At 39.9% G+C, this 19,674-nt stretch overlaps 1 protein-coding gene across 1 annotated transcript in view; it reads right to left on the minus strand.

The window, feature by feature from the left end:
* Positions 1-2,362: 2,362 nt before the first annotated feature.
* Positions 2,363-19,674, minus strand: part of Cul5 (cullin 5) — a 54,664-nt gene continuing 37,352 nt past the window's right edge. The window contains exons 11-19 of the mRNA XM_055621822.1: positions 19,344-19,408; positions 17,596-17,728; positions 14,885-15,016; positions 12,172-12,295; positions 11,744-11,919; positions 10,870-11,031; positions 10,110-10,228; positions 9,387-9,510; positions 2,363-5,776 (exon numbers count right to left, since the gene is read on the minus strand). Of these exons, the coding sequence (XP_055477797.1) occupies positions 5,582-5,776; positions 9,387-9,510; positions 10,110-10,228; positions 10,870-11,031; positions 11,744-11,919; positions 12,172-12,295; positions 14,885-15,016; positions 17,596-17,728; positions 19,344-19,408 (1,230 nt within the window). The 3' untranslated portion in view covers positions 2,363-5,581. The remainder of the gene's footprint in view (positions 5,777-9,386; positions 9,511-10,109; positions 10,229-10,869; positions 11,032-11,743; positions 11,920-12,171; positions 12,296-14,884; positions 15,017-17,595; positions 17,729-19,343; positions 19,409-19,674) is intronic.

Here is a 19,674-nt window from a genome sequence, read left to right on the forward strand (position 1 = left end):
AAGCTCCTTCACCGACAGAGCCATCCGTGCTGACTCAAGATATTGGCTATTTTTGGTAAAGGTTTTTCCATCGCTGGGCATGGTGGCAAAAACTTTTAGCAGGTTCATCTCTGCATGTTCAAGGCCAGTCTGGTCTAGCGCCAGTTCCAGGCCAGCCAGAGCTGTCACACAGACACAAAGGCAACATTCCTAAACACTCAATCTGTTTCAGATGGTTATGTCCTTTTCATTCAGCTTTGGCAGGTCATAGTTGTCCATAAATTTATCTATGTTCCCTGGATTTTCTGATTTGCTGGAAAACGAGGTTTCAAGGCGAGCTTGACACCAGTGTTGTAGTTTATTTCCAGCTCTAATTTTATCAGTTTGGGTCCCCCCCCCCTTTCGGCTAATTCAGCTGGAGGTCATTCCTGTTTTTCTTTTCAAAGATACTATCATGTCTTTGTTCTTTTTTTCTTTCCACTTATAAGGGTTTTTTGGTCATTTTTGAGACCAGGTTTTGTTGTGCAGCCCCAGTTGGCCTGGAACTCACTGTAGACCAGACTGGCCTTAAACTTGCAGTGATATTACTGCCTCAGACATCCCTGTACTGGGATACTAGGCACATAATACCATGCCTAGCTTCTCCATCTGATTTCTGCCCATCCCTCCTTTTTTTTGGATGATTTTGATAGTTCTTTTTCTAAGACCTTGAAGTTCATCCTTATTTGAGAGCTCTGTGATTTCAAAAGAAAAAGAGAAAACAATGTGTATGTGTGTCTGAGTCTTTTGCCTGCATGTGTATCAGTCCTCCATATGTATGCCTGGTAGACACAGAAGAATGAGAAGGCATGAAATCCATTGATACTCAAGTTACAGATGGTTGTGATGGCTTCCCCAGTGGGTGCTGGGAGTTAACCCCAGGACCTATGGAAAAGCAGCAAATGCTCTCAATGGCTGAGTCACTGAGACCCTCAAAATTTTGCGACTAAAATTTTTAAGCAGGGTGTGGTGGCACAGATACTTAGTCCCAGCACTCAGGAGGCAAAGGCAGGTGGGATCTCTTTTGAGGCCAGCCTAATGAACATAGTGAGTTCCAGAACAATCAGGGCTATGTGGAAAGATTCTGTCTCACAAAAACATAGATTAACGTTTTAGTCTAGCCCACTAGATATTCTCAGGATTCTGGTTTTTGGTGAAAGGTGTTACCTTTTTGTTCTTTGGAAATGACTTTATGTGCAAATAATGGACGGGTGTTCTAGCCATAAACTCCATTTTCCAAAAGCTGAGAGTTTGGATTCTTTGTGAGCACACATACTGCAGTGCATTTGTGGAGTCACATGACTTTCAGGGTGGAGTCTTCTTGTCCCACTTCTCCATAGATTGTGGGGACTGACACAGAACACCAGGCTTCACAACATGTTTTTTACCCACTGAGCCATCCTGCTGGCCCTTTGTTTGAGGCAAGGCATCACGTAGTATGAGCTATGTAGGTAAGGAAGTCTCTGAGCTCATCCATCTCCCCACTCCCCAAGTGCTGGAATTTTGGAAGTGTCCTACTATGTACTACATTTCTGTCTTAAACCTGTGACAGTGACCTATACCTAATTCAGGCAAATTCTGTCTTCCATAACAGAAATGTCTATCCTAGGCCCATGCACCTTTTTTAAGGTTGCCTGCCTCTAAGCTCCGTTCTTGTCTGTGTGATTGCTGGCTGTTAACAAGGAAGCTAGCATTCCAATTTAGCTCACTGTCAAACCTGTTTCCCGGATGGTGGGCGTGTGCCTTCCTCATTAGGATGTTCATCCCTTTATCAAAATGCTTTGAGCCCTTGCCAAAAGCTTTGGAAAGGACTTGTGGGAAGCCTAAGATGTAAGCCAAATTAAAAATCTTGTTTTGACTTAGGTGAAACTTACACTTTTCTATAGCTTCAATTCCAAGTCCCTCCTATTCCTAAACTCCCCTAATCCAAGTGAAGGGAACAGGCTCAGGCTCTGTAAGAAGTCATGTGTTCATTCACCCAACTGTCACAACTTACTTCTTTATGGTGGCTACAGTCTCCTATTAAACCCCAACCTAAGTGTTCTTCACTGAGACGGCCTCACTATGCTGTCCATGTCAGTCTTAAACAGCCACAGAATCCTTCCAAGGAGCTGAAAGACAAAGGCGAAGCGCTGCCCAACTGAAACAATTTTCACTGCTTTTAAAGACAGGGTAGCCCTGACTGGCCTGGAATTTGTCAGTACACCAGGCTGATCTGGAATTCAGAGATCTAATTGCCTCTAGAATGTTGGGATTAAAGGCACATGACACTAACTATTCCTGGCTCGCCAAAAATCTTAACTACTGTAAAAATTTTTGTAGTAGAACATCAAGATTTTCTGGATAAAAGCTTTTATATTACACTTTTATTTTGCAAGAAAATAAATTATACAACTTAAAAAATAAAATCCAAAAATTAAGCAGTTCATCAAAATATTTCATCCTACTGCATACAGAAACTGCTACCGTGGAAAACTGTACAGTGTCATCGCAGGATGTGGCGGTGCACATGGAAAACTGTACAGGCCATGAGGCTAGTCTACGTCTTAGGAACTCCAGACCACACAGTGTAGATGACAGGAATGCTCGCAAACATGTTTCTCTCGTAACTGTGACCTTGGGAAAACCTGTGACAGCATCACAGTCATTTACACCAACACAGAAAAGCCAGCTTGAGGTTATGATAGCAAATCTTTCTGTAAACTAGCGGATTTTTCACCCAGATTGAATTTGAAAAATTTGCCCTTGGAGCAGAGCTAATGATATCATATTCAATTTAATGGAGAGTAAAAATAAGAATGATTAACATTTCATTTTTTGGAGACTTTAATATTTATGCACATAAAGCAAGAGAATTAAATGTACAGGCTGATAAACTCAGGGACCTATTCCAATAATTGTAAAAATTTGGAGACTTCAGAATTTAGTTGAGGATCCTTATAAAAGTACAAGGATAATGATGGCCTAACATTTGTCTGTGAGCATAAAATGAGTCTACACTTCCCACTGTGTGAATTTGTTTCCTGTCTCCTTACTTTGGCCATGAGATGGCGACAGGTTACAGTTTATAGGCTGGGCCACCTTTAGCTAGACATAAGTGCTCAGAACTCTGAGCCTGCCCCCCACTCATTTAAAAACACCTCTCTGGCAGTGGTGGGAGGCTGAGCTTTTCACCTTCTTCCCTGTGTCATGTTTGGCCCTGCTCAAAGAGCAAGAACACACAGTCCGCAGGGAGAAGAGGTCAGATGGGGAACACTAACAGTGGTGCTGGACCTTCAGAAACTCCTGGTTAAGATCTGTTTCATAACTTTTTTTTTAATTATCAAATCTATTGATAAAACATTTAAAGAAAATCTCAAGAATGGTATAGGCACCTTGTCAACTAAATAGTTTTGATAAACACCAAAAAGTAGTTACACTTTTGTATATATATTTTAAAAAAAGGATGAAAACTGTTAGGTCTGTTGTATTTACTGCTGCTCATTCCCCAAAATACAATTAGGACATAATTAACTATTAAAAAATTTATAAAAATTTAATAAAAAACTTTGCTATGGACCTAGTGTTACCCACTTTGCATTAAGTTTGCCTTTATAAATCAAAATATCACAGCTCTCATTCTTAAATGACCAAAGCGATTAGAAATTTCAAAGATGTTCTAAGAAAAATTATGGTTTAAGATGACAAATCTTAAACATTAAGAAATGGCCTAAAATTTTTCCCTTGATTGTTTCCTCCTTTGGCATTCTGGTATTGGGACAGGAAAATTTGCCAACACCAAACTATTAAACAGAAGGGCCACAGGTACTATAAAACTATCTCTCTGAGTTCTGGATGTACCAACATCAGCCGTCATCCAAGCTGTAGAGCAGTGAGCACGGTCCGGTCTCCACAGCTGCTCCAGCCACCCTCTCCTCACCACTGCAGGGTGGACGGTGAGCACACTTGCACTTCCACATTCCTGTGACTTTCAGAGCAGGTATCTGACTATAGCCAGCAGAACCTCTAACATCCTCTCCCTTCCAGCAGGCGGCTCACAGCCACTGAGGCTGCTGCAGCCCACAGCCCGTCGTGGTGAAGTTAATACTGTGTGCTTCTCAACACGCCATGTTCTGCTAGATTCAAAACCATACTTCAAAATACTACTTAACATCAAAAGTTATAAAATTGGCAAGAAAACTTGAAATGTGCACCACAATGAATAAAAATCCACACGGAGCCATTTTTCCTGATGGGGAGTAATTCTCTTCAGTTGCTCAGTCCTCAATTTCTAACTTCCCACTGCTCTGTGAAGTCCTGAGTCACCGTTCATATTAACTGAGAGGAGCAAGGTAAGTGTTGCCCTCTGAACATTTTACAAATGTTTATTTTTAAAATATATAAATATATATGTACATATTTGGCAAGGTTACTGCTCATGCTCAGACTAACAACTCTGAGTACTTCCAGGTCACAGGTTGTATTCTCACCTTTCTTCCTCCGAGGTGACGGGTAAGTATTACACTTTAGTAGAGAATGTCTTTCCAGAAAACTGAGGTGGTAAATCTCTAATCACAACACTTTCAAACACCAAATAATTCTATGCTACAGGTTAAAAAAGCAAGTCCCTCACTATACTGTATCAGAGAACATTTCTGCACTGTTTTCAATAAATTTAGATACAGCATAATAAATATTAGGTGTATAAGTATTGAGTGTATTAATAACACACCTAACATGTTTCCTTTGCAATTCTGATTCTGCAATCAATTACTTACCTATACCCATACATTTTTTAACTGAAAAAACATTCATTATAACCTTCATGTTTTCAAAACAAGCTCTCCAGCCATACAAGATTTAAAAAGAAAGAAAATCCCAAGTCTTTATCATTTAACAACAAACAACTAAAACAGCAGTCTCCTGCTTAATGAAAATCAGGATTTTTAAGGTAGAAATATTTAATACCATTTTCGGGTTACCACTAAAATCCAGTTATTAAAGTGAAAGCAGTGTTTAACAAACAACTTGACACTGACATACTCATCTTCTCAAGTATACCTGCCCTTTCCCAACATGGTGTTGACAATGTCACTCCTTTCATCAAAAGAAGCTAAGAGTTCTACCTCTAGCTTTAATTGCATTAAGAAAAAAGAAAAAAAAAGAAGAAAACCCCAAACAGCATTTTTCAGTGCATGAATATCTGAGTATCCTTTCTTGTGCAAGTATATTCCTTTAGAGAGGAAAAGGGGATAGAAGAACTAACAAGAACCCCACCCTCATCCTTCCAAAACGTTTTTTTCTAGGTGGGTAGAATTGAATTGACTTGGTAAGTTCATAATGGGCTCTTCATGAGTGCAATTTTCTCCACACAACAGCATGCTGTTAAAGAGTGGGCAACATGAAGGGAATGCCATCATGCTAGCTAATGTGACTGGCAACATATAGTCGTTTTGTAAGGTAAGGCAGAGTTTAATATTTATGTAATCAAAGTCCAAATAAACCTTCCTCCAGCTTGACCAGGGACAGCTTTCTGCCCAGGTGCTCCAGAATCTGTGGTCGGGAACAGTGGCTCAGTGCTCAGCTATGCCATGTAGATGAACGTGTTGATGTCGGCCTCATCTCTCCTGATGTACTTGTGCTCTATCAGCCATTCGATTTGCTCTTTTATCATTTTCTTCTGTGGTAAGAACATGTTTTTCAAAATTTCTACTAATTCAGTCTGCAGCTGAGCATTGCTAATTTTCTTTCTCATTTTCATTATTTGTATGATGGCTTCCTAAGAGAAAAAATGAAAATGAAAGTACATTAATACAGTAAACTAGTTTGATTAAAGCAAACCAGTAGCTTTTCCTAATTGTCTAACACCAACCAAACTGGACAGCAAGCCCTAGGTATTCACCTGGAGACGTACTCGAGAGCTACACGTTTCTCTATTACACCTATTACAAAGATTCTGAAAGTAAAGGAAGCCAAATCAACCTATACTCTACTGTTTTCAAAGATTAACAATGTTGTTTGTCTCCCTGTGCACTGTGCACCACATGCATGTCTGGTGGCTGACAAGGCTGGGAAAAAGCACTGGCTCCCCGGGAACTGGAGTCACAGATAGTTCTGAGCCCCCGTGCTGTCCTGTTGACAAAGTCGTTGTTGCTGCCAAGCACGATGATCTGGGTTCAAACCCTGGGACCAACATGATGAAAAACAGAATCAATTCTTAAAAAGTTGTGCTCTGACCTATACATACACACACAAGCACATACACCTACAAATAAATAAATGCAATAAAAAAAGATACAAAACTCCCCTATAAAAATCTGCCTCTAGTATAACAGAAGAGAGCCATGGGCCTCTGTCTTAAAAATCAGTACATACTACTCTACACAGTAACTAGGTAATACAGTGATATTAATATTTACTACAAATCCTGTCTTTTTACTTTTATTCATTCAATTACATGTTTTTGATGTTTAAATGTTTCTAAAGAGATCAACATTTTTCACCTAAGTAAATTTTATCACTATGTTCTGTTGATTTCTTTTCTTTTTTTTCCATTCTCTCTCTCTCTTTCTTTCTTTTTTGGTTTTTCAAGACAGGGTTTCTTGACTGTCCTGGACTCACTTTGTAGAACAGCCTGGCTTTGAACTAACAGATGTGCCTATCTCTGCACATCTCCCCAAGTGCTGAGATTAAAAGCGTGCACCACCACACCTGGCTGTTGTTGGTGATTTTTAAACCACATAGAAGTTGGCAATGACATTACCTGCAAAGTATGACCTCCTGCAATTACCATTAAGTTTTACCTTTCCTTAGCCAACTAAAAGCAACAATGTTCCTTAGTGGAGATTAGAACTTTTTTTATAAAGGAAATGTGAAAAGAGATCCAGTTGTTGTAAGTATCTGTAAGTTCCACACCCACAGACTGAATAAAAAATACAATTATGAACTGAGTGTGGTGGCACATGCCTTTAATCCCAGTTGAATCTGTTTGAGACCAGTCTTGTCCACAAGGTGAGTTCTAGGACAACCAGGGCTACACAAGAGGAACTGTCTCAAATGAATGAATGAATGAATGAATGAATGAATGAATGAATGAATGAATAAAAATTAAAAAAAATCCCAAAACCTTCAAACAACCAACCCCAAAAATGTAATTAGGCCTATGATAGCTGCATTTGTAGTAAATACACAGAGTCAGACATTGTCCCCTACATAACACAGTATGGTGACTAACTACACAGCATTTATACTGTCTTAGCTGTTACGATGACCTAGAGATTATATAAAACATACAGGGTAAGATACGTAGGTCTATTCGACCACTACACATTTTACACAAGAAATGTGAGCGCTGAGACCCTGGGACCTGCAGAACTGCGGGAGGAAGAAGGAATCCCTGAGCCAGTTCCCTGTGGACACTAAGGGACCACTGCACTTAACACCAGACAGAATGTAACTACTAACTGGTAGGCCTGGGACCCACCAACTCTGCAGGGTAAAATCCTTCCCTACATAGTTTTGATGGTCTTACTAGATAACCTGCAATATGTCCAGTTACCAGGCTTTTTACTCAATATTTTAAGAAAAAGATTTTGAAATGTATCACTGTACACACATTATATATTTTATGTTTATGAGCACAAGTCATAGCAGGCATGTAGAGGTCAGAGGACACCTTTTTAAAATCAGTTCTCTCCTTTCATCTTTTGTTTGCTTTTTGTTGTTTTGTTTGATTGGTTTTTGAGATAAGGTTCTGTAGAAGAGCCTGACCTTGTACTCAGAGATACAGCTGCCGCTGCCTCCTGAGTGCTGGGATTACAGGCCTGCACCACCTCCACCTGGCTAAAAGACCCTTTCTATCTGTTTGCAATACATTTTTTTTATAGTTTAAAAAAACTGTTTGGATGGGTTTACATACATGTGTGCCAAAAGGATAGTGCATGCTCTGGTAAACATGCAAAGGTCAGAAGACAACTGCGGGAGTTGGTTCCTTCCTTACACCATGTAGATTCCTGGGATTCAACTCAGGCTGTCAACTCCATTTAGCTATTGATCCATCTCACCAGCTCTAGCATATTGTATTTATTTTCTCTGTGAGTGTGATCTATGTGTGCAGGTGTGCCATGTTTTTTGTATGGAGACCAGAGAACAACTTTCTTGGGAGTTTGTTTTCTCCTTCTACCATGTGGGTCCCCAGGATGGGGCAAGTTGTCAGCTTGGTGTCAAATATATTTACCCACTGAGCAGTCTTGTCTTCCCAGTAATGAGTATTTTTATTATGTTCAGAGGCCACCATAATCCTAATTTTAACACATTTTTTAAGGGGACCTATAGCAGATAATGTTTCTTAGTTATAAATATAATAAATTTCCTAACTGCACATTACATTTCAAAGGTAAAGACAATTGTAAATATTTCAATTCTAAAAATTCTAAGTTGTTGCTGAGATACATTTATTCAATTGGAATAAAAAACAGCCATAACTAAAAATCAAGGCTTCATCCAAAGAATACATCAGAATTTACTGGAAGTCTCCAAACCATAAGGGCATCTTTAGTAGTACTAGAACTAGATTAATTTAAGTTTTAAATTCTAATAAAATGAGCACTAGCTCTTATTTACAAATAAATAACTTACATGTTTTTTAATTAAATGTTTGAAGGGTTTTGCTTTTGTTTTGTTTTTTGAGGCAGGGTCTCTCTATGTAGCCCTGGCTGTCCTGAAACTCACTGAAGACCAGGATATCCTCAAGCTCACAGAAAGGGCTGAGGCCACCATGACCAACTATAATGATTTTTTTTTCCCCCAAAGAAGCTTTTAAAACTAATTTAGACATTTGAGCTGACATATCTTCGGTGACCAGTGAGGCCCTGCAGTGCCTGGTGAGCTCAAGCTAGAGGCCAGAGGCATGGAGAGGAGCATGGTCTCTCAGGCAGCTGCAGAATGCCTGCAAGGACGCCCCACCGCCTCCTGTTCCCCCTGGAAGCAACCTCTTCTGGGAGCCCAGATCCTATGCTTTACTTTGAAGACTACAAATTTACCGAGGAAGCCTCTGTGCACACGATGATAAATGACTGCGCCAAGTCCCAAAAAAAAAAAAAACTGTTTTTAAGAGCCTGGTACTAGAGCCAAAATTCTACAGAAATCTATGGTTTTTATTTTAACCTCACCACCAAATTTACTAAGACGCATCTCTTCCCTCATGGAACCTATGTCGCTCTGCCTGGGACATAGGCATGTCTTATTTACAAGGTGTTTTTAGTTTAGGAAGGAAGGAAACATTTTTAAAAATGAGCATTTGTAATTTTTCTAACATTTTATACTCTAATAAAATTTGTTCGTAAGAATTTACAATCAAGAATAAAATCAGACATTCTCCCTATACAAACCTGGGTTCTTAATATTCTTAGTTGAACTATCCCTTCATTTTCTTCTTCTCTCATTCTTTCTGTAGTAAGCTGTAAGCGTCCAATCAAATTAATTTTTCCCCTTTTCTGAACTTTTGCATTTTTTCTGCAAAAAAATGAAAGTGTTAAACATCTGCCACAACACAATGTCTGCAGTCTTAGGAGTATTCTCAAAATTAGCATCCGGAGTTTAGAGAGTAAGTACCGCACACCAACACCCGGCCTTGCTGCACACTGCCCACACTCCTTCTAGGCACTTGTCTGTCTCACCTGTACGCCTAGCACTCGGGAGGCTGAGGCAAGAGTTTTTGTTTGAGGCTGGGCTACTTAGTAACAACTTGTTTCAAACAAAACTTTTCCCAAAAACAAATTTTTTTTTGATTCCTTCAAACAAGATAGAGCCTGTGCTGACCAGTGACTGCATTCCTCACAATAAATTACATTGCCATAAAAACAAGAAGACAAGAATTTTTATTCAGCATTATCTGATTGAGTTCAGATAAACAGCTAACTAAAGCTGTTTTATGCAGTCCAGTCCACCTTCTAAACTCTAATATTTTTTATTTGAAAAATGAAATGACACAAATTCAATGACCTGTTCAGTTACTGTTTTTAACATCACAAGGCAAACAATTATTTTAATAAAAACAAAGCACTGAAATTCAACATAGTACTTTTATTTTAAATGAACCAACATAACCTTACATTAAGCTGAACTCCTGGTTCACTGAGAAGAGGGTACCTTCTGTGAAGTCTTTGGGTGAGTTGACTTGAGGTTCGTACAACAAAACTTGCCGTTTGAGCTTGGGAAAAGCTACTAAAGACTACGAAGAAAAGGAAAACAATGAACACAGGAAGTTATAGGGTGCTGGCTCCACTCTCCCACACAGGCATGAATGACTTCTAACAAATCCAACACGATCATGCGGCACTTGCATGCATGTGACAATGTCAACGCACATAAGAGGAGGAGAGAAGGAGTCGGTTCTAAGAAAGTGCTGAGCATTCTTTCACTACATGGCCTGAGACAAGTAACTAGGACTGGTCATCAGGACCGCAGTAAACTGCTTGCCAGGACTGTCCACTGTACAAAGTTAGCATTAAATGCGGTTATAATCAACAGTAGTCTTAGCACAACTGACACACTCAGAACTAGCTCTCTCTCCCTCTTCTTTCTCTGGTCATTTCCTACTTTGGTAATTAGCCTCTTTTCAAGTTTTTTTCCCCATAAATTCCTCAATATTGTGCATTTTTTAGTTGAAAGTCATATTCAGAGTGTCATGAATTAAAAAGTTTACAGTGGCTTAGGTATGTAGTTCAGTGGTAGAATGTATGCCTAACCTGTATAACACCATGGATTTAACTCAATACCAAAAAAAATCAGTTTTACAAGCCATTCTCATATTCCCAGCTATGTGACACAACAGTATTTTAAAAACAAAACCAAACGGAAAATAAAACAAACCCATAAAGTCCTTCTAAGTTCGGCATCAGGCAGTTCTGTTGCAAGTTTTAGGTTTTCAAAGCTGATTTTCTCTCTGGGCCTTTGGTTCCATGCAAACAACACAGCCAACTGAAACGTGGTTACTTCCAAATCATATTGACCTACTTCATTCTTAAATGTTATCTGTAATAGATAATGGGCTTTAGTAAGTAACTTCTTCATGAAGCATACTCCAATACCTAGTAAAATGTACATGAGACACTATGGGAAAAATGAGACTGTTAGTTTCCTTCCAAGATTCATTCTTCCTTACTCAGAGATAGTAATAATTTTAGCAGACACACAATGCATCTCCCAACTATCCCTGCAGCACAGTGTGGCCAAGTGTCTTCATTCTGTCCACTTGTGAGGAAAATGTTTCTTGGTTGCCTTAAAGGAAGATCCATTTTCTCCTTTCCCTTCCTTTTTGTAGGAAGACAGACAGATTTGGGATGAGACTGGATTCTACAGTCAAGAGCATTCATTCAGTAAGCAGTACACTAAATTTGAAAACTATGTCTCTGAAAGCTAGGGGCAGAGCCACTATTCTTGTTCTTATCTTTATGTTTTGTTGTTGTTTTGTTTTTACTTTATATGTGTGGGTGTTCTGCTGACATATATACCTATGCACCCTATATGCACAGTGCCTGTAGAGGCCAAAGGAGGGCATCAGATCCCTTTGGGACTGGAGTTAAAAACATTAGTGGCCATGTGCTTGCCAGGAATTTAATCTAGGTCCTCTGAAAAAAAAAAAAAAAAAAAAAAAAATCGGGTTCTTAACCGTGGAACCATCCATCCTCCTGGCCCTTAGGTAACTCCCGCTACTAGCATCCAAAACTATAGCCCATCTACTTACAATTCCATTTGACATGAGATGATGCCAATGTAATTTTCTACCACTATGATTTTTTTTGTAAAATTCTTCTACTTCAGGAATCAAATCCTCCAGTTCAGTAGGAAGTGAGACAAAGACTTTCTCAGAGCTCCTAGACCAGGCTCCCGCATTCAGAATTTTTATATTAACTGAATCAGCTGCAGGAAAGAAAATCAGAAATTATAAATATTTTTATGACAACTTAAATTTTGGTGAAGATAAACAAGAATGAAGATTTTGTTAAAAGAATCCCCTTTTTGTTAAGAAATAAGTATTCAGAGACCTAGCATTCTATTTTGACAAGTAGCTATAATATGGGATTCATAAAATCTCTGATGTTTACTTTAACTGAAAAAAGAAAGATATTTTTTTTAAGTTTAAAAATACACATATTTAATTATAAATAATACCTGGTAATGCCAACTTATTGTTTTTATGCATTTCCTTAAAAGCTTGGTTCAAGTCTTCAGATACTTTTATGTCCTGAAACATTCTAGCAAGCTTGTTCACATAATCTGCTGGCATACCAACTTCCTACAAAATTCAAAGATAGAGAGATAATAAATACATACTCTGACACAATAGTTAGAAAAGGTCTTAACAGAAAACTGTCTGGTTTGTTATTTGAGGTTTGGGGACTAAACCTGGGACCTCATGCATACTATACAAATGCTGCAGCAATGAGCTCCATCCTATCTTAGATGCTTTAGTAAAAAAATTCTCTTCTGTATTAGAATTTAGTGTAACACCTATTACATTTGAATCTTAGAAAATAAACAGGCATTTAGGTCATTTCTGCTTTGTTCAATTCCAGTATGCATGAATTTCAGTTACCACATGTGAATAAAATCAGCTCCCAACTCAGCTCAACTACTGCTGACACCAGTGTTTCAATGGAGTGCAACCTGTACCTCAAATCATCAACGAGGACAAAAATGACAGAAGGACATCACCGGTACAGCTCAGGCATACACAGCACGCCTAAGGGTCTCTGGGCTTGGCCATTACCTGTAAGAACTAACTCCTTATTGATCAGGATGACCTTAATAGATTAGAGGATGGTGATCCTGTAAGTCTCCACTTCCTTAACCTACAGGCATGAACCACCATTCACAGCTTTTTATAAAATTATAGTGGTTACTATTTATTTACAAATATTTCTATACTTAAACATTTATTACTAAAGACATGGTAAAAAGTTGGTGATTTTTTTCCTGGATACTACTTAAATAAAATCAGTTAAAATTGAGGGGTGGGTGCAAATGAAAGTACAACAGTAAAAACAAAGCAGGATTAAAATAAAGAAAATTCACTTTATTAGACACTATTATTTTATATACTTGCCAACATACTTATAAAATTAATCTACCTGATATCAATAGTAATACCAAGACACATTATTTTAGCATGCATATGAATCATGTGCTGTATCAATAAAACAAACACTTTTAGGCAAATGTGATAGCCCATCAGGCAAAGGGGCTTGCTGAAGGACCTGATCATCTTGAGTTCAATCCCTGGAACCCACAAGGTAGGAGAGACTGGGACTCTTGCAAACTATCCTTTGACTTTGTCAAGTTTCACACCCAGGACAACGAGCCAAGATGCCTATTTAACATATCAAAGCAGGAGACCAAAAAACATAAAGAATCTAAGCCCAGTCGGTTGGCAGAGACTAACGCACCAACCAAGGACCACACATAAAGGACCTAGAACCCCTGCTTAGATGTGGACATCAGTTAGACCAGCACCATTAGTTGAAGATGTAATCTTTTTTCGGTTGTATGGTATAGAAGGTCCTCTGAAAGGCTCCACCCAACAGGGTATGGAAGCAGATGCCAAACTTTGGACAACAGTGCAGGGAGTCTTATGGAAGATGGGGGGGGGGGTGCTTAGAAGGACATGGAGGGGACAGGAGCCCCACAAGGAGACCAACAAAGCTAAATATTCTGAGCCTAGGGGGTCCTGCAGAGACTGATGCACCAACCCAGGACCATGCACAGAAAGGACCTAGACTCCCTGCTCAGATGTAGCCGATTGGCAGCTCAGTCTCCACATGGATTTCCAGGTAAGGGGAGCAGGGGCTGCCTCTGTCATGAACACCGTTGCCTACTCTTTGATCACTCGCTCCTGATGATGCAGCCTGGCCAGGCCACAGAGGAAGAGGATCCAGGCAGCCCTGATGAGACTTGACAAACTATGGGAAGATGGCAGTGGAGGAGAAGCCCCCTTTCACTGGACTCGGGGAAGGACATGAAGGGGAGCAAAAAGGGAAGGAGGGTGGGACTGGGAGAAATTGAGGGAGGGGGCTTCAATCAGGATATATAATGAATAAATTGTGAAAAAAAATTTAAGTAAATTAAAAAAAAAAACATATCAAAGCCGACCTGGCCTCTGGGTTCTCCTAGCATCCCTCAGTGCCTACCTGTTACAGAGCTGGCATACACTGTTCCCTAATTTCGGTTATCCACCCACTTTTGTATCTTTGGCCTCCTGGCTGTTACACCTGGTTCCTCTCTCCCCCTTCCCCTCCCTGTCTCCTTACAAGGGTCAGGGTCATGACCACTCTGGGCCTTTCCAGATGTGTCTGCCTCTGGCTATGTCTCTCTTTAATCTACAATAAACTTTTTCCTCCACCATACCTAGCAGCAGTCATGTCCTTTCCTTTCCATTTCATTCTCCTGGTGCTGAAAGCATGGGTGTGGTGTGAATGAGTCCCTTCCCCAAGGAACTCAGCAGTCCCTAACAAGCTGCTGGCCTACTCTCCTCAGGTGTATATGGAATTTAATTCTAGAATCTGCCTGTGCAGCTGCTGCTTCCCTCCACCTTATCTAACCGTCCACGCCTCCGCACCTACTCAGTCCTACGTCCCCACTGTGCCATTTTGGAGCACAGAGCGCGTGGGAATGTCCTTGCTATTTCTTTGGGGCACCCACCACATGAACACCCTCAGCACTGGCCTGCAGGGCCACCACCTAGACACTTGTACTAAAACACTTGCACCTCTCCAACTGTTTTCTCCTCTACCTGCTCTAACCGAGGACTAACAGCTGAGCTGCCTTAAGACCTCTTCTGCCTGCCTCTACCCCACACCCAATAAAATGTAAAAAAAATTGTACTTACTCTTAGCCACTCTACCATGTTTTCTTCAATCTCACTATCAGCAGAGATGTCCAATATGAGACGTCGGGTAAGATGAGCTTTGTGGTACCTCATAAAAACATCTTTGTTCTGTACATATTTAAGTACCAAGAGCTGCACAGAAGATAAAGTTACTTTAAATTCTTATATACTTGGTCATTTCTGTCACATAGACCTTTCTATGTCTCCCAACAGCCAGGATACACAGATTTATAAAGAGATAAACAGAGGTCTGTTAATTTACTCATTTCTGAGAAACCCATTCTAGTAACTACTTCACCAGCAAATTTGACACTGCTTTTGCTTATTTATTCACTCACTCACCTATTTACTTACTTACTTACTTACTTACTTACTTACTTACTTACTTATTTATTTAGAGGCGGTGTATGCCTGGAACTCTCTATGTGTAGCAGCTGGGTTCAAACTCAAGAGATCAACCAACTTTCCCCTCCTGAATGATGGAATTAAAGGTGTGCAGTACCATACCTGGCTACATATTTGAGACTTTAAACCAATTAATCTTTCAGTTCCTGTTAAGTTTTTTCAGATTTCATATAAATGTAAGAATACCTTATAGGGAAACTAGTAGTAATTTCTCAATACATCTTACTTTTAATTTTGACAGCAATCATCTCCCTAGGCCTTTCTGTCTGTACTTGTGATCTTTCTCTCATTTAACCCAACTCTCTGCACCTAAATAATTTTACTACCAACCAACCAACCAGGATGACCCAAAGAACTGAAGAGATGGTTCAGCAGTTAAGAGCACTGGCTGCTCTTCCAGAAGACCAGAGTTTAATTCCCAGCACCCACAGGCAGCTCACAACTGTAACTGCAGTTTAGGGGATCTGACATCTTCACAGACATACATACAGGCAAAACACTAATGCACATAAAAATAATAAAAAATCTAAACAAACAAATAACTAACTTTCACCTACTCTCATTGCTCCCTATCTCTCCTGAGATCTAACAAAATGGAGTGAAAAGCTCCACTTGTTTATTTGTTCTTTAACGGAAACAGACTTTAATCACCTACAGCATCAAGAAAGAAGCCAGGAGGAATGGTGATACATACCTATTAGCCAGCCCTCAGGAGATGTCACTGAATGGTATAGTGCCTGTCTAGCATGTACAGGCCCACGTCAAATGTCAGTCTCCAACACAACACACAGGCAAGCACCACATGCAGGAAAGGGCACACAGCACGCACACACACAAAGACAAAGAGGAACAAACAGAAAGCTACTGAATAAAGATTTTTCGGAAAAACCTTTATGAAGGTGTTACACTGCAAAACTTTATAATGTTTACAGATAAATACAGTTCTTTCTGAGTGTAGTGTGCACATGCGTGACATGGAGGCCAGAAGCTGACATCTGGCACCTTCCTCCATTCCTCTGCACATTTACTTACCTACTTATTTTTATGCGTATGGGTGTTCCTCCATGTACCACAGACATGCAATGGGATGGTTCTGAAAGCTTGGTGCTGCAAACTAAACTCAGGTCCTCTGCAAGAGGAGCCAGTGCTCTCTACTGAGCCATCTCTCCAGTGCACCTCAGTTTTTGTGATAGAGTTTCCCACTGAACTTAGAGCTCACCAATTCAGCAAAATTGGTTCGTCGGTTAGCCCTGGCATCCACCTCTCTATGGCACCACATGCTTACCCCCGGCACCGGGTTACAGCTGCACATCACCACACTCAGCTTTTCCTTTTCTTTTTAATGATTTATTTATTTATTTTCATTTCATGTACATCAGTGTGTTGCCTGCATGTATGTCTGTGTGAGGGAGTTGGATAAGATCCCCTGGAACGAGACTGACAGACAGTTGTGAGGTGTCATGTAAGTGCTGGGTATTGAACCAGGGTCCTCTGGAAAAGCAGCCAGTGCTCTTAAACACTAAGCTATCTCTCCAGCCCCAACTTTTGCTTTTTGACGTGGGTGCAGGAAGTCTAGATTCAGGTCCTTATGCTTACACAGCAAGCACTTTCCCCCACTGAGCTATCAAATTAAGTTTATTTAAGAACCTGTAGGATAGCAAAATATCTACTCTTAAAAAAAAAAAAAAAAAAAAGATTTATTTTGTTATATATATAGTGTCCTGCTTGCATGTACACCTGCATGCCAGAAGAAGGCACTAGATCTCATAGATAGTTGTGAGCTATCATATGGTTGCTGGGAATTGAACTCTGGACCTCTGGAAGAACAGCCAGTTCTCTTAACCTCTGAGCCATCTCTCCAGGGCCCTATTCTTCCTTCTCAGAAGGACAACACTGCCTTGGAAAGAATCCTCATGCTCTCCTTACAGGCACAACTAAAATATTTACAGAAAAGTGAGCATGTTCATTCCTGAGTGGCATTCTAAAAACAGAAGTTCAGCAGGCCCCAGGTATTCCTATGCCCCATTTCAATCCTTCAAACATTTGCTTCACACCTTAGGTAGTTATGCCCCAAAACATGCCTGCTATATTTCCTTTCTGGTTAGACCTACTGAACTGAGTATACTCAGAACTATGCCTTCCCAGGACTTGTTTCCCTATATGAATGTATACAGGTCCCGATATACCATCTCAATGCTCCCTTTGTTGGGAGAAGATCGTCGACTTGATATAACCACTCCTCCGTACCTACTACAGGAAATAAAACTTTACTGATGAAGAAATAAAATTCTAAAAAATGTCCTTACCACTTCTTTAAGCTTCGCTTCAATCTCCTCAGAGGTTAATTTTTTGCTTAAGGGTGTTTTCCTTAACAACATGTCACAGTAATTGGCAAGCAACTCGGGACATTTCGATTCAGGTTGAGTTTTCAACCCCACTCTAGGGAAGGAAAAAAAAAGCAGTTATCTTTTACTACAATATTACAGTCCCCTGAGCAACTATTTCTGAAATGATTTTTCTCTGTCTCCACAGTACTGGTGACGGAGAATTGGCAATGGGCACCAAATGTGAAAGAATCATGAAGACACAAACAAGAGACCATATGTTAGCAGTGGGTTCAACCACTGCTCAGCAGAGAAAGAGCAGATCACTCCAATCGAAGTATGAACCGAGCCGGCTCAATCTGTGCCGCAGCTGTGCTGAGGATCAGCCTCGCTCTGGTTAACCAGCACATGTAAGAAATGTCCTTCATGGGCCGGGCATGGTAGCACAAGCCTTTAGTCCCAGCACTCAGGAGGCAGAGGCAAGCGGATCTCTGTGAGTTTGAGCCTGGTCTACAAATGAACCCTGTCTCAAAAACAAAAAAGTCCTTCTTTGGTTTTCAACTGAAAGCACAGTCACTCCGAGCCAGTGTGGCCACCAAAACGTCTATTGCCCTCCAGCAACACTTCTCCAAAGCAGGGAGTCAGCAACCCTGGAAGCTCCTCAGTCTGAGTTCCAATCCTTTCACCACAGCTGCTTCTGTAGCTCTGTAGTATTAAAACTACTCATTTATATTAAAAAAAAAAAAAAAAACATTCTAGAAATTAAACACCAATAAACAAAATAATCCAATTAAAAATTCTAACAACTTGGAAAAAAAAGGTACTTTCCAAAAGAGTAAATATTTTGTTAAAGTAGATTAAAAAAAAAAAAATCTAAGTTGAAGAATTCTAACAGCAAAATAGCAAAAATTTTAGTAACAACAACAAAAGGCAAACAGAGCCAGGCATGCAATCACAGCACTGCAGAGCTGGGGCGGAGACTCTGTAGTCACACTTCCTGTAAGTCAAAGATAAAGCCAGCTGTAGTGCCACAAGCCTTTAATACAAGCACTGGTAGAAAGGGATGAGGCTTTTTGTAGCCAGGCCAGCCTGACCTACATAGAAAGTTCCAGGTTAGCCGGGGGTACATAGTGAGACAAACAAAAAACCTAAAGATATTAAAGGCTGTGAAGCTTAGAGATGTTCAGTGGTTAGGAACACTGGCTGTTCTTCCAAAGGACCCGGATTTGGTTGCTGGCTCCCAAATAACCTTAACTCTAGTTCCAGGGGATCCAAGGCTATCTTCTGACTTACATGGACACCAGGCACACATGGTAGACTTAAAGACATGTAGACAGATATTCATAGACATCAAAAATAATAATAATAAAAACAAGGACAAAAGACCTTCATCAGTTGGTAGAGTATTTACTTAGGATACAGAAAGCCCTGGGTTCAATTCCCAACAATGAATAAACCAGGCTCAGTGCAATGAATGCCAGCACTCAAAAAGTAGAGACAGGGAAGATTTGCAGTTGTCCTCCTTGGCCACAAAGAGGGTTCGAGACCATCCAAGGCTAGACCCTTTGTCTCAAAAACTAAACAAAACAAAATACCAACAAGTAAAACTTAAAAGCAACCCCAAGAAAAACCCAAACTTAGTAGGTAAAGAGGGCACCTTGCTTAACCAGCAACCCAGTAATGTGTAACATAGTCCCCCAAACTTGAATTAATTTTTTACAAAAGCTTACCCTTTTTGCTTCAAAGGCAATTCAAGTTTAAATATGGTAGCATCATTAACAACTGCTTTATATGCCTGCAAAAAAACCAACCCAATTTGAAATGGGATGAGATTTAACATTTCAAATATACAAATTACATGTTCAATGATACAAATAAATTAGAACCAGGTGTTTTTCTAAGTTTACTATTTTTTTTTGTGTGTGTGAACTAGAACTGGATGATGACTAAAAAAGTACTCACTCTATTACTGAATTACATCTCTAAACCAGCTTTAATTTTCAGTGGTATATCTGGCCTCAGTAGTTTTTGAAAATCAAACTTTACTGTTATTGGGGTGGT

Source organism: Psammomys obesus, unplaced genomic scaffold, assembly GCF_907164565.1.
Source record: "Psammomys obesus unplaced genomic scaffold, mPsaObe1.curated_primary_1811, whole genome shotgun sequence".
Classification (NCBI taxonomy): Eukaryota; Metazoa; Chordata; class Mammalia; order Rodentia; family Muridae; genus Psammomys; species Psammomys obesus.